The sequence below is a fragment of the Lepisosteus platostomus genome, chromosome 8 (assembly GCF_059453375.1).
Source record: "Lepisosteus platostomus isolate fLepPlt1 chromosome 8, fLepPlt1.hap1, whole genome shotgun sequence".
Lineage (NCBI taxonomy): Eukaryota > Metazoa > Chordata > Actinopteri > Semionotiformes > Lepisosteidae > Lepisosteus > Lepisosteus platostomus.
Genome location: NC_142618.1, coordinates 47019700 through 47035326, shown reverse-complemented (window position 1 = coordinate 47035326; position 15627 = coordinate 47019700). Strand labels below are relative to the sequence as shown.

The following is a 15627-nucleotide window of genomic DNA, read 5'->3' as shown; positions in this document are numbered from 1 at the left end:
TCTCTTTTCAGCATGGAATAAACCTTTTACTTGTTCCTTCTTGAAAGGTTACTTCATTTCTATTAGGTAGTACAGCACTCTCAATGTACATTGTTTTTACTGCATTTCTCTTATTGCTATATGATTATTACACTATAAAAGACAAATCATTATCTCACATAAGGTAGCTGTTCAGGACATAACTAATGTCAAATATTAGTCATACACTGGATTTCCAGTCCATTGATGTACTGTAATTGGCAACCAATCAACGTATTCTAACAAATAAGGAGGTATGTGCATGTGTTCAAGTGGTCATTCAGAAGACCTACAGTATATATACTGTATAAGCATTAGGTTCCCAGAATAATCAGTATGTCACTAAAGAAAAATTGAACTTCACAGTTAACGTCCTGGAGCAAAGAAAGTTAGGTACCAACCTGTGAGGTACCCTGCAGTCTGTGACTCTGAGATGAATAAGTCATGTTTCTGATCTTTGAAGGCACTCCAGACATTAGAACGAGAGAGAATTTCATTAACCTAGAAAAAAGAAAGTGATAAACATTGCCAGGGGTTATTTGAACTGCAAAACCCTGCTAACAAATACCACATTATTCCTGTAAGGCAACTTGCCAACTCTCTGAAGTCTAAACCAGAACAATGGACTTGCAGTTCTTCTCTGTAAGAGGCTCCTTGCAGCCTGTCTCTGCCCTCCCCGAGTGACTTGAATACTGGTCGTGTGTTCTATGAAGTCTGCATGCACAAACCGCTGAGGGGGGCGTACCTGATCGCCGTACTGAAGACTGCGCGTCATCGATTTCAGTGCTTTTACAATCTGCGCCTTGGTGGCTGCGGGGTTTTCCAGCGTTTCCAGACCAACCCCTTCCAGCAGCCTCAAGAGGTAGGGGACCAAATCCACCTTCAGTGCCTGAGCAGCGAATACAAGAAGAGATGACAAATAAATCAGGAACATATACAGCCTTTGTATCGGTAAGGCAGGGTAAACACAAAGAGGCTGAAGTCATGTCAGATGCAGAAATACTACAATATATGAGAATGTCTTTGTTCTGTATGAAGCATGAACACAGTCACCTTTACTTTCCGCCCTGGAAAGATGAACATTGCTACTAGTAGTAGCAGACCTGCTTGTGGTTCAAGACAGATGTGCGTAGATTTACAGCATATAGATATACCCATAAGGCACAACGATTACATTCTAAACAGGGCCAGCTCCAGGCTAGCTCTGCCTGCCCAAGCAAACAATTTTATGGTCGACTTCTTTATGAATTTTTGGTTGTTTTTTACCCATGCCTGTGCTTTGTAATTATTTTAGCTTCAAATGTAATAAATGAAAAACTTTAGTTGGAAAAATAAAACAATTTCCTACCGGTGTATGAATTTTTTCACAATTTAAAACATTTTGGGTTAAACTATTTATATACACACTGTAACAAAGAAAAACATTAGCGCCTTTCTTTGTGCCTAATTTCTTAAAAGAAGTTATCATATGAATTGGATTTTTCTTACTTTTAAAACTTGCATAGTGTTTTAATACTTTAATTAAATCTGTGCTTTCCACTGATATTAGTGCTAATCCTGACAAATGATTCTGGGACATGGCGGATCTCAAATAATTTATTCGTTTCAGTTTTGAAAAACTGTGGTCACTACAAGTTACTGAAACTGGTAATGTTAACAATTTGTAAAGCAATAGCAACATTTGGGGTGAAAAAAAAATCTTACTATGTCAATGTCTGTGGTTATATTCTGCATAACCCTGCTGACCACATTAACTTGATTCAAAATATTATGACAAATTATAAAATTTAATGTACAATAGAATTTACAATAGAACTGCACAGTGCTAATCTAATAATAATGGTGATCTGTCATCTTTATTTGTGAAATTCTTGAAAAGATCTGCTTTGTATTTTTAAAATCTTTTAGCTAGTGATGGAAGTGGAGTTTAAACAAATTCTCCCACCCCGTATTCGAGGATAAAACTGGGGGGGGATACAATTTTCTTTAAAGTTACTGATGTTCGTCATTATTGGAAATTTCCAGTGACTATGAATCAGGTACTTAAAATCTTTTCTTGTTGTAGTTTGACACATGCAAGACAACTTGCAGTGTCTGAAAATATCAACAGGTACATTTTTTTGCTGAGAAATTAATTCGAATTTCAAGTTATCATACAGTATGAAATGAACATAGGGATATTTAAAAGCAACATGCCTCTACAAAGACAATACTCACACAGGTACCTCTTAAGATCGCAGCCACAAATATATTCAAACTGAACATGGCAGGCACCTCTTTGAGTATCGTATTTTTCCACATTTTGGTGGATTTTTCCGGAACAAAAATAACGATGACTGGAATGCCACCCCTGGAAACGTGACTACCCAAGCGCATGCTTACGTTGCTGGGGCCTAGAGCCAGCACTGATTAAAAAAAATTGAAACTATGTTTTGCAAACACAGACATGCATAGAAAAGGTATTTAACAGTGCCCCTAACTAAAGCAGTGCTCATTCAATGAAGTCTTCTAAGAAGAACCATACCTGAGCTACAAGGTCAGTTTGCTCTTTTTGGAACATGCGGTTGAGTGCCTCACACGCCACGCCAGCCATGTCTGACCTGATCTTCATTCCACTCATTAAAGGCCCGATGGTCTCCAGCGACGCCATTGCTCGGACACACAGCTGTTAGAACAATATGAAATAAAGATGAGCTGAAAAAAAAAGTTCAGTTTCTTTTTTCTATTGGCAGGCAACCCAACTAAGGCAAAAAAACACAAAAAAAACAACATTAGGTTCTGGATCTCCTCCTTTGATTTAATCCAAATAAAAGAAAATTATAATGGAAATGTGCTTTTGGTGCAGTGATGCACTGGGAGCTAAAAAAGGCTGTGTGTTTTCATTCCGTCTATATTCGTAATGGCCTAGTTGAGCTACGTATTAGCTTAATTGGATTAACTGAACCCTTTGCAAAGGTCTTCAGCAGTTGACAAATTAAAAAGGCTTTCTGGATTCTGTCCTTCAAGTCCCAATGTTAATGTCACGTATGCAGTATATGCCATATGTTATGTATATGTTCGAATGAATAAAAAGAAGCAAAACTGAAAGAATAATGTAATCTGACATTTTAAAATAACATTATAAAATCTTTTCAGTAAATAACGAAAAATGGAATGTTGCTCACATTTCTAACTGTTACATCAGAGGGTCATACATAACATCTATGTAATAACACTTCAGTAGCTCATTTGAAAACTGCTGCTAGTACACTGACCACAACTGGCAAGTACTGTACCTCATTGTCTGAGAGCACATGAATGACCCGGATGGAACTCTTTGGAATGGCACTGTTCTTGTGAGTGAGGCCCTGCAGAATCTTGGGCAGGTGGCCCAGGGGTGGCACCTGGTCTGCCAGCTGTGCCTGAGAGCTGAAGAGACACACAGTGGCTGTAGTAACAGTCTCCAAGGATTCGCCCTGTGAAAACAAGACAAGGTAGTTAAATGGAAAGTCTATACCTGACCAAACAAAGATGGCAGTGAATTAACACACAATTTTGATGACCATCTTCAGATGTGATGGGTTTTCTTGTTTGAAAGGTATTTTGTATGTGTACTGAGAGGCATTTAAACTGCAACAAATATTGCTGGTTCCACACATGTGGTTTTGTTATGCCTTTCACTACATTAACCCCCCCGCTGTGTCACAGGAACTAACCCCAGGGATGTCAAGATTCATCATGTGCCAGTCCGCATGGCTGCACTTCAACTGGACCTTGATGTGACATGAAAACCCAGAACCTTTTTTTTTAATGTACTAAATCCTCAAAGGTCTCAAATTCTGTTGCCGTGGTTAAAAATAAAAAAGCTGACCGGATTAAAGAGAGGCTGGATAAGAGGCAGTCACTCACGTTGGGGTTGTTTTTCTCCAGCAGCTCTGTCAGGGTCTCCAGTAGCGCCACCAGGAACTCTCTGGGCTTCCGCAGAACCCAGCCTGGCTGAGCGATGAAGATTCTCAGGAAGACGCCTCCAACCGCCAGCTCGCCCTGAGCTGCTCCATAGGCCACCGTGAAGTCCTCGGGCAACTGGAAACAATACCCGCTGTGACTAACGTGCCCTAGTGGAATCCCTCTCATCTGATCACAAACTGAACAGGACCGATCAAACTCCCTTATAACTTGTTCAAACTCCATATGGTTGCTAAGAGACCAAGTTCTTCCATTTCCTAGTAATATAAACTATACTAAACTAAACTTATAAACTATACTTACAAACAGGGTCACAGAGAAACTGTATAAAGTATTGCTATGGAGTAGTGAGTATGGGACACAGCTGAATGTCTCATCCAAAATATGGCATCTTCCACAGTACAATATCCTCGGACGTGGGGCATTGTTTTGGAAATATGCATTGAAAGGGGGAGTTCAGTCAGTAAGATTTTCTGCTGTAATGAATATTAAAACAAAGGGGGGATTTTTAAATGCTGACATTTTCTACTCACTTTCCAGTTTACATCAGGATTATCCCTTTGTTGCTTAAAGTGCCTTTAAGATACAAAAAAGAAAAAAAAACATATTGTAATAGTTCATATTAAATGGCCGTTCAGTAACTATTTACTGCAGGTCAAATTGATCTGAGAGACAAACTAAGGCCCACAGGAGGTATAGAGGAAAATAATAAGAAATACTAACAACATCCCACAACTCAATTCTCAATTGCACAGCTGCAAATGTACTGCAAACAAGGAGCTCAAGACCCTCAAGAAAATAAATGGAAACATTAAAGAGTTTGAAGATGATCTTGGAAAATATATAAAATGTGCATTTTACACAGTACTAAGCCCTAGCTGCAACATCTGCTCCATCACCCATCTTATTCCTGAAAACACAATACTACCGTATTAAACCAACAGTAGTTCTTGTACTTTTAAACAGAGTAGGGAGTATTTTTTATCAGAAATGATATTTAGAGAACCTGACAGGCTCTAGCAGGTGTATTTCAAAATGGAAGATCGGCAATGAGGTTTCATCTTTAATAGCTCCTCTCTCACTGGAGTCATACATACGCGAGCATCATTTCTCTGACAGTTGTGGACACTTTTTCTCTGGAGTTGTCGTTCCAGATGAGCTCAGGGTTCTCGTGAGTCCCTTCAAAGATGTGCACAGCAGCCTCGGAGTTGTCTCTCATTGCATCCATGAAGACCCCAGGCAGGAACTTCAGCAGCGTGAGCCGAACCTACAGACAGAGGAACACTGGGGTCTCAGGAGAAGCGACAGCAGTGAAAGGCCAAAGGTCAACTTATTCTCATCGTCAGAGCAGCCAATAATAATACAAACAGAAACTCACACACCTGCATTTCAAATGACTTATCCTTCATCTCAATAGAAATGGCTAGAAACGAAGAAATATTGCTAAAAAAAAACAATACTCCCCAAACAATAACTTGAAATGGAGGAAAGGGATGGTTAGTTAAAGTATTATTTGAATGTTCTGCAAAAACTTGCAAATAAGTGGATGCCTTTTCGGCCCTGCTAGCTTGTTTGGTCTTTAAGTTGCTAATTAATTGGAGTCTGCCATAGTTGGGCAGTGTCTCACAGAACGAGTAACCTTTTGTGTAAAGAAGTGCTTCTTGTTTTCAGTTTGAAATACTCATGCACTAAAAACTATGCAGACTTGTATTTTGGTTTTGCAAATCCTTTTATTAATGGATTTGTAGTTCTGAGGTTTTGATGGTATTATTGAAGTGGAATAAGTAATAGGTTTATTCCATGCTGAAAAAAAGAAGAGCTCACACTTGAAGAAGGCTCCACGGCCGAAATGTTGTGTTTTCTTTCTTCTTCTTTTTTCAGCATGGAATAAACCTATTACTTGTTCCTTTGCAGCCTACGCATGTTGACACCGCTACCCACCTGAACTATTACTGAAGTGGTTCTACCTTTAAGTTTCTTTTTTAAACACAGTGAAACAAAAAGAGCTGCCTCCTAAATGACAACCTTACCTTGGGCCCGACGAGCTTGTCTGAGGTCATTTTTGCAAACAGATCGGCAGTCTGGGAGCGAACCTGTGGATGCGTGGAATTGCAGAACAGGTCCAGCAGGTAGATCAAAGCACCTGAAACCCAAACCCACAGCACACATGTTACCGAAAATATCAAAGCACTTGACTGCATCTTCCACACTAAAAAACACAAATACAAAACAAGTTTTAAAGGTGAAGAGATCAATATGATGTGAAATAATATAATTTGTTCCTTTCAATGTCAGTACATTACTATGCAAATATTACAAATTTCAGTAACTAGTAGTACGCTGAATGTAGTCCTTTAGACTACACACTAGAAGAAAATAGAAGAAATTATTATACTGAAATGGTACAACTAAGTGCCTTGCCATCCTTAGAAATAACGTCTTCAAAACCACAGTTCATAATGTCGCAAAGAATACAAAAATACAAAGTTACAAAATATATACACAAATTAACTGGATATACTTATTTTAATTAATTGACATGATCTGCTATGATCTCAGTGGACCTACTGGTTGTCTTATGCGAAAGCAGACAGAACCAGAGGCTCATATATAAAAACCCCTTTTACCAGGGGTACAGAAATGTTTACCAAAATCATGAAGATTAAAGCTAAAAAGTAAAAGGACAATATAAAAATGAATAAAAAATTTGAATCTGTGAAAAGCTGATGTGACTATAAATTTAATATGGTACATATTGAATTTTCCAATACCAGTAATTTGCAGCGTGAACTGTGCTGAAGATAAGTGAGCAGTGAAGTATAGTAGGAGCTCATTCACACTTGTCACCTACCCTTTGCCATTGCCTCTTTAATTATCTTTGTGTTTGACACCAAGGCATAGAGAGTTTCCAGGACTAGCTGTCTGCCTGAAAGGAAAGAACAGAAATGGAACTGAAATGAACATGAGAAAAAGTTTTAAAACCGAGTGGTTTTCTGAAAATACATATCGTAGCAAATATAAAACGCTGAATGTAATTTTCATCTCTAAAATCCAGACGGCTTGACTACCCCACAGGTATGACTATGTAGTGAAAAATAAACACTATACATTCATCACTGATTTTTCATCAGATACCATTGTCTTGTAAGACTTCTACCACTTTCAGTCATTTCTGCGAGAATTTGTGACATGCATTGCTACTGGTGCAAGGCTTGTAAAATAAATTGTAAATGATTTGTCTGAATATTTTCTTATGTACGAGTCACCCCCAACACCACACCACTGTTGTGTTTTGGATTGACACTTCTTGACTTATTCTCAATCAAATATGAGATTCTTCTTGAGGACAAACTATTTGCCAACTTCTGTGTTAATTTAAGGCTTTGATACACACTACACTGAAAGCTAATACTGTAAATTAGTTGTGATTTCAGTAACTAATCAGTAAAATCAAATTACAATGAATTTCTTACTTGAGGGCAGGGAATGCAGCAGAACTAAAAGGTTAGAGAGCACCAAAGACTCGGCAATATTACTGACACACTCCTGGTTGGCTGTCACAATGTTTACCACCTGAAAGCAGATTAGAGGCAGGTGAGAGAGGAACCTTTTATCCTATTTGTAGTGCTTTGCAGTCAGATTCATCCACAAAAAATCATAGTTCAGAAAATATTGTTTATTTATGCAGATAGTTCACACTGTAATATTACACTACGTGTTAAAAAAAGCACTTATGAAAGTTCTTAAACATACAGGCTACAGAGAATGCTTTACAAACAGCAGCTTCACCAGGCTTTAGGGAGGTGAGTGACCTGCCTTTGCACTCTAATTTCATTATCTCAGGTGTTATCAGCATATCTGATAAATGAAAAAAATAGACACCTTACATCAACATAGTTTACATTTTTCTGACCGTAAAAAGGTAGAATCCTCACTTTCAATGAAAAACAAAATGGCAAAAGACTTAATATATGGAGATTGCGGGTCAAAATGGCTGTAAGACAGCAGTTCTTTATCCTTAACCTGGAGAATTAAGATGTTTGCAGGATCTCTGGCTTTTTAAAGCACTAGCACCTGAAGAGCTGGGTGTCAAACTGGTCCTCTGATAAAATATCGAGCTGATTCAGGCCCAGTTAAACTAAAAACCTGCAGACATGTACAGTATGCCCTCCAGGAGCAGGACTGGAGATTTGCAGTATAAGGCATTTGTGCAGAGCTTAGTTTTATTTACAGAATGTTTTTTCTGGTTCATTTTATTTTAATTGCCCTCAAACACAAAAGTAACTTCCAATGAAAAACAAAATATCAGGGAAACTCTGCTTTACCACCAGTTCATCTTTGACTTTTCCCCAAGAACGGGGATGAAAAAAAGAAGGTCAATGCCTGACTTCACCATTTCAGGAGATCTGAAGAATGGACAGCTTTGGAAAATTTACACTAAATGGAATGTCTTTGTAATAAGTGTCTCTAGAAGGGGGCAGTGTATATTTGAGGGAAAAAAAAGCCTTTAAATACTCAAAAATAATTTAGATCAGTTCTGTTTACAAAGCAAATAACACAAGTCATTACATGAAAAATAGCCTGGACTTCAAATATGCTGCATAACTCAGATTGTTTTACACCTTCATTTTAATCTCTTAGTGATTAGACAGAGAAAGATGATGCCTTTAGACTTTACCTCCAGCGCCAGCTGCTGAACTTTGCCAGCCCCGTGCACCCTCAGCAGAGAAAATATCAGCTTAAAATGGCCTATGCATTCCGTCTCTGACCCTATAGGAGGAAGACACCTTTAAACATCATGTCAGCATCAGGAACATGAACATCATGTCGGCCTTGGCTGCATGAACTTCACATAACCAGCTCAACACTGCAAGTGCTATATTATTCTGGTTCAACATTAAATTTACCCCTTGCATTCTGACTTACCAGGATTGTTCTTAATGACATTTCGCAGCGCTTCAAGAGCCATTTCAGCCCAGCGTAACCTTTCCTCGTGCTGCTCCGACTCTACCTTGCCAGTCTGGGTGATGGCCATCAGGGTGTGGAGATACTGTGCTTGGGACCCAATGTAGTCCAGAAGACTAGCAGCAAAGGCCTTAGGAAACTGAAGGGAGAAGAAAAGCCTGAAAGTGAGGCAGAGTTCGCAAAAGGACCTGTGTGCCGAAGAATTATTAGCAACTGACCTCAGTTAAGTTTTAAGTTGAATTTTTCAGTTTAACCCTAACCTGTCATCCGCTACCAAATTTTAAGTAGATCATTTCTTTCTCATTAATGTTCTCCTAGGCTGACCATGGGGAATTGAAGGTGTCTGCTATTCATTAAGATCACATAGCCACTGAACTGAATCCTTCCTCACAAAAATGTGAGTCTTTCATACTTTTTTTCATTACTAGACAATATACTTGGGGGTAAAAATATACCTTCTGGGCCTGAAAATAAGTGTTACTATATCAAATTAACCTATATTTCTTTAATTCCAATTTTCTTTTTAAAATTATTTTTATGGTCACTTTTATTTGCACATATCATTTAACTTAATTATATTTGGCATTATAATTTATATTTGCAATTAAATGAAATATGTATATATACACAGGTCACTTTTAAAAGGAAACTTGAAACTCATTAAGCATTCATCATTAAAAGAAGTCTCTTTATTAAATAAATATCTACCATTCCTAAAACATTGAGAAGCCAATAATCCGACTGATGTGTAGAAAAGACTACATAAGAAATGCCCACCCCTTCTGGACCATCAATCACTTGTTGGGGGTCCCAGCCCTTCCCCAATCCCCTACAGGCATCAGTTCCCTTATTTTCTTTTACAGTGCAAGCACTCATTTTGACCAGCCTATGGACAAGCCTGTGTTGTTTTGACCTATCCCACTTCAAAAATACCAGTTTCTAGTTTTAATAGTTTGAAAAATCCACCTTACCTCCAAAGGAAATGTAGGTTGTAAATTGTAGACGCGCACAAAAATCTCCCCCACAATCAGTTCCTTCCCATGTTCACTGAACACAAACTCAGAGCCAAAGCTCTTGTCACACTCACTCTAAGGAAATGGGAAAGAAAAAAGATTTATCATTTATACTTTTCAGAGTTAAAAAAAGAGGTAAATAAAATCAGGAATACAAATGATAATACTTAAATACATAGAAATGCATTTTTCTTTTACATCTGTTCAACAAACTGTGAAGTCTTTCATCAGTCGACAGATATGTCAAAAGACTTTCCCTTCACAAACTTTTTCTTCATCAAGTCCATAAACGTGAGTAGCTATATTACTGAATACTGAAAAACTGAATTTGGCCTTTGTGGACAGTGGAAATACAGCCTGAATAGGTTATAGCATCCATTCTACAAGATTCTGAAATATATGCATCCTAACCCCCACTCTATTCTTCATTCACGATGAACCAAAGTGAAAATCACATCCCTTTCACTCAGGATACTGAAAATTGTTCTGGCTAAGAAAGTTGATGGTGGGCATTTTCATACTCCTCAAATTAATCAAACACTACTTGCCACTGATAGTTATTCAACATGCTGTACAACACACATTTAATTTGCTCTGTAGTTCACTCAGTGGTGCGGAAATAAAGAACTTCACAGTGTGAGGTCTCTGGACATCCTCACCCTTTTGATAATGCCCTCCTGTTGACATTCAAGAAACTCCAACAGCTCTGCCCTGGTGCCGTTATTCCAGATGAGGTAAGGGTTCTCTGAATTGCTATTAAGAAGCTTGAGGACCTAATGAGAAAGAAAATAAAGACAGCAGTGGTTTAATGGGACTGTATTGCATGTTACTATAATGTACATCCACAAGATTCAACTGATATTTAATTATTAATGACATTAATAAGAGTAGTTATTGGGACCAGAAGGCAGTCTGTGCAGACCTGCAATCTGTGTGAGTCCTAATTCCCCGGTGTAGTGATGGGGACACTACAGTATATTGTAAACAGGCGCTGTCCTTCGGATGAGACGTAAAACCGAGGTCCTGACTCTCTGTGGTCATTAAAAATACCAGGGCATTTCTTAAAAAGAGTAGGGGTGTAACCCCAGCGTCCTGGCCAAATTTCCCATTGGCCCTTACCAATCATGGCCTCCTAATAATCCCCATCTATGAATTGGCTTCATTACTCTGCTCTCCTCCCCACTAATAGCTGATGTGTGGTGAGCGTTCTGGCGCACTATGGCTGCCGTGGCATCATCCAAGTGGATGCTGCACATTGGTGGTGGAGGGGAGTCCCCATTACCTGTAAAACGCTTTGAGTGGAGTGTCCAGAAAAAGCGCTATATAAGTGTAAGCAATTATTATTAATTATTAATGATGGAAAAACTATACAGTAAAAAGGCACCATCTTTCAGATTAGACAGAAAACCAAGGTCTTGACTTTCTTTGGTCATTAAAACTCCCAGGGTATTTCTAGGGGTACTAAGCCAGTGTCCTGGAAAATGTTCTGACTGCCCTTTACCAAATATGGCCTCCTAATAATCCCCAGCTATTAACTGGCTTCATCACTCTTTTCTCCTCCACACTGATAGCTGGTGTGTGTTGAGTGTACTGGCGCACTATAGCTGCCAGGATACACATTGGTGGTGGAGGGGAGTCCCCATTACTTGTAAAGTGCTTTGAATGGAGTGTCTAGAAAAGCTCTATTTAAAGGTAAGATATTATCAATAGTGAAGAGCATTTTTCCATAAGCAAATTAATAAAAACAAAACATGTTCACTTACCTCAGCCGGAGTATTTGTTGCAAGTTTCCTGGAGATATAGGGAGTTAGCATAGCAGCAAGGCTCTTTTTGATGGTGGGATTTTCCGGTGGGCCCTCTTCCTCCTGGACGTACCCTCCCAATCGGCTCAGAGCTGTCAGGCTCAGTTTGGCTAGGCTGTTGGACACCTCCTGTTAGGGAATTAGGACACACTTCAGAATCAAAACCCTGAGAAACTAAGGCACATTACTAGCAAACTGTAATGAAGGACACGGTTTTAATGGAAGACTCACTTCTTTCTGCCAAGCAGAGAGACGATCTGTAATTCCTAAATAAAAATCTATACTAACTTTATGATCAAGACCTTAAACGTTCCAGTTAGTCTCCATGAATATTCATGAAGAGAAATTCAGATACTGGTTATTCTGAATTTAAATATAATGCAGTGATACCTTAAGCTTTTACTTATTGAAATATTTGTTAATTCTTGTCCTGATGCAAATGTCATGGATTTGGGGAACCGAACTTTTTTTAGCTTGGAACAGAGTAGGACTGGAGTTACTTCAGTTACTTGAAATCCTTAAAGACACTTCTTTACAGCTGTGGAAGTCTTGAACAATTCCTATAGCTACTGTATAGACACCGATGAACAAATTTTGATGGAATTATTGGATATTTCCAACCAGACCAGCAAGATCAGCTAAATGGATTCTCAGATTTGTAACTTTCCTCATGTTCAATTCAGCGACTTTCTCCTGTGCCGGTTTGTTAACTACAGCTGTGACACCGAGTGTTTCTTCTTTTCATTAAAGAGAACTGACCTGCTGGTTGGTGTCCTCACTCTTCTGTATACCGCTCTCCTCGAGAGTGTAGTCGTAGTTGAAGAGGTAGCCCAGGAGGTGCCAGAGAACGCCAGCATGATACATGTGCGTTTGCAGGAAGAAGTCCACCGCGAAGGAGCTCACACAGTCCACAGCCAGGGAAGCCACTCGGGGGATGTTCTGCACAAGAGGACCACAAACAAGACCTCAGCCCCTCAGCCCTCAGGACGGAGGCAAGTTTGCTGTCGGGATTTTGGAATACCCTCATCACACGTCAACGGGGAGAAAGGCAACATGGTAACCATGTGTTCATCACGTATGAGTTACCACATGTGGTAGTTAGCAAAATTAAAGAGATTTCAGCTTGCCAAGGTGTGAGAAAGCACAACTTGACACTTTGCTTGGATTCATAGTACAATTTACTCAAGCTGAGGCTGGGAATCTTGGCAAACTGATAATACTGTATGTAGGAGGGCAAATTTCAGGACAGCTTTTGACTTGAACTGAAAGACTATTGAGTTTTTGTTTAAATGTAGCTGAAGGTAAATAAAACTGTTTTCATAACGTCACTGCAGCTTTTAGCAAACTTAAAGAATTCTTAAAATATGGGATAGGATGCAGATTATACTGTTTGCAAAGCAATTTGCTTTCTGTATTTGCATTTCTACCATTTTTAGAAGCCGTATATGTTGACTATATACATGTGGAGTATTTTAGAATTTTAAATAGGGAACATTTAAGCAACTTTCTTAATGATCAAAACAGTTCTTTTTAAGTCTAACGTAAGAGATACAAGGTGTAGGCCCATTTATTTCCTAGTAAGAGTAAAAATAATACAACATGATAATTCTATATTTCTAACTTGGCTGTACCAGTGGTGTTTCAACTACTGTACATATAATATGAACTTTCATTTTGCAACTAAAAAAACTACCCTTTAATCAGTATCACACTTATACTCAGTATACTCACCTTGCCATAATACAGAACTCTGCAGAGGTCCCTGATGATGTTGGGAAGCTCAATGATCTTCTCTCTACACTCCTCAAACTGAGCTGCCACACTGTAACACTTGCATATGTGCCCACAAACCTAAAATACAAAATTAAGAAGGACTGAAGAAAAAAAAAAGAAAAAGAGATACCCCTCAAATGTGAAGTGGATACTGCCTAGATTTTCCCTGGGTGTTAACCCATATGCCACATGCACCCATCACTTTTTTCATACAGTACTTCTGTTTCTTAATTGAATATGTAATATTAAATGACTTTTCACAGTATTTCCATTAGACTATATTATTCCCCCTGACTTTTGATATCATTCCCCATTGGCAGAAAATGTGTAAATGGTCTCTAAACAGTTTCTTAGACTTCATAGGCTCCAATTAAAATTATGTATTGCATTTTAAAGCAGGAAAGTGCAACAAAAGTGCAACACAAATCGATAAAATAAATGAAAACAGCACGTTAAAGTCCAATATACAGTACCTGAACTGCCATATCTTCTGGTTTGCTTGAAGCAGTGAGTACTGCTACACATCGAGACAGAGCCTCCAGTAAGACCTACAAAAAAAATCAAAGGTTTTTAACCTTGTTCCCTATTGAAGAATGAAGAGATAAGTGAGACAGTAATATCATTTTCGTGTTTTTGTATGTTTTTTGCAAACTATGCAGTCTAGTGGCTTGAAGTAGGCTTTTTCCTCAAATATATATAAAGATGCTGCCTGTCCTTGGTCAGTAAGATAAGGGGCATGTATTTGGTAAGCTGGCTATATGCCCAGAACGTGAAAAGAACTAACTGCTAACTAGTCTGCAACTTAGATATAATTAATTGGCAGGTGTTGCTGTTTTATCATTTGCTTAGAATATGTCATAGTAACTCTTTATGTTTTAAGGTATAAAGGACCATTTTCAGCTACTTATTTTTTAAGTCTGGTGGTTGCAAGCCAGACTTCCATATGCATATGAATAAAGGGACTTCTGCTTCACAGACACCTGAACTTTGTCATTTGTTTGACACTACACTATGAAATGCACAGGGGATGACTGGCCTTGTGGCCAGCGTTCTAAGTATGAAGGTAGTTACTTCACATACAGGGACACCAAAACATAACAAAACCCTAAAATGACGTAGCCAGTTAGCTGTAATGTTGCCAGTATCAGGCAGCCTACAAGACAAAAGCCGAGCATTTGTGAGGCAACATTTTAATGATTCTGCGCGTTACTTCAAAGTCAATGCTGATGGAGTTAATTCAGAATTGCTATTCTGAAGGCAGTACTAAGCCAAAATGACATCAAAGCTTCTCGGAATGATAAAGAGTCCCTTTATTAGTATGTTCAAAGACAAGTAGAGAAAACTCCTCCTTGCTGTGTCCATGTCCTCCACAACATGCTCTGATACCCTTCACAGATACTTTGACAGCCTGGGAAAGCTGGTTTCAAACCATTAGTGTCCAAAGCCCAAGCGTTATATATTATGGTATGTTGCGCCCGGCAATAATGAGAGCAGCCGGGCGCAAAATGAGTCGAAGAGTGCCGGAGAGCTGTGGCCCGCACGTACCTCGATGCCGTTCTCTCGCCGCAGCTCCTCGGCGTTGAGAGCCGAGCAGTTGACCGTGTGGAAGGCGAGCTCCGCGGCGGCAGGCAGCAGTGCGGACGTCTTGGAGAACAGCTGGTCGTCTGAGGTCTCCATGGTGATGGTCTTAATGAGCATGGGGTAGCCAGCATATTTATAGGGTTCCAGTTCTGGAAACCGAGAGAGAAGAGGGAGAGCTTTAAATATCCCTCCACAGTACTAATTATCTAGCTCCGACGATGTATCATTAGAGTTGTGTGCCCTAGGTTATATTTCCAACATGCTTTGCAAATTATACGACTATGGGATATTTGTTCATTCTCAGTGCTATAACTTCTGGCACTTCTATCCCCTGTTTCTTTCTTATGGTACAAAAGCAAATTAATAACTGTAATTTATCCTTTATTTTGATTGAAATGGAAACGAAAACAATTTCAGCACTTTTCCATGCCATTACTAGTCATCTAACAACCCAAATCTTGTTCATGTGAAGAACTCTAAAAGTTCTTCACAGTAAAAATTAAAATTAGCAGAAAACAAATTCAATTTGA

The 15627-nt window shown here is 38.9% G+C and overlaps 1 protein-coding gene across 4 annotated transcripts in view; it reads right to left on the bottom strand.

Annotated features, from left to right (window-relative positions):
• Positions 1-15627, bottom strand: part of dnajc13 (dnaJ homolog subfamily C member 13) — an 83112-nt gene that overhangs the window by 2081 nt on the left and 65404 nt on the right. For all 4 annotated transcript variants that reach the window (XM_088643728.1, XM_088643725.1, XM_088643726.1 and 1 more), the window contains 19 exons: positions 15062-15246; positions 13990-14064; positions 13475-13594; positions 12503-12682; positions 11705-11872; positions 10601-10714; positions 9900-10016; positions 8890-9067; positions 8642-8733; positions 7437-7536; positions 6815-6889; positions 5994-6106; positions 5061-5230; positions 4497-4539; positions 3907-4080; positions 3294-3473; positions 2543-2683; positions 764-907; positions 420-519 (listed from right to left, as the gene is read on the bottom strand). In XM_088643728.1, the coding sequence (XP_088499854.1) occupies positions 420-519; positions 764-907; positions 2543-2683; positions 3294-3473; positions 3907-4080; positions 4497-4539; positions 5061-5230; positions 5994-6106; positions 6815-6889; positions 7437-7536; positions 8642-8733; positions 8890-9067; positions 9900-10016; positions 10601-10714; positions 11705-11872; positions 12503-12682; positions 13475-13594; positions 13990-14064; positions 15062-15246 (2469 nt within the window). The remainder of the gene's footprint in view (positions 1-419; positions 520-763; positions 908-2542; positions 2684-3293; positions 3474-3906; positions 4081-4496; positions 4540-5060; positions 5231-5993; positions 6107-6814; positions 6890-7436; positions 7537-8641; positions 8734-8889; positions 9068-9899; positions 10017-10600; positions 10715-11704; positions 11873-12502; positions 12683-13474; positions 13595-13989; positions 14065-15061; positions 15247-15627) is intronic.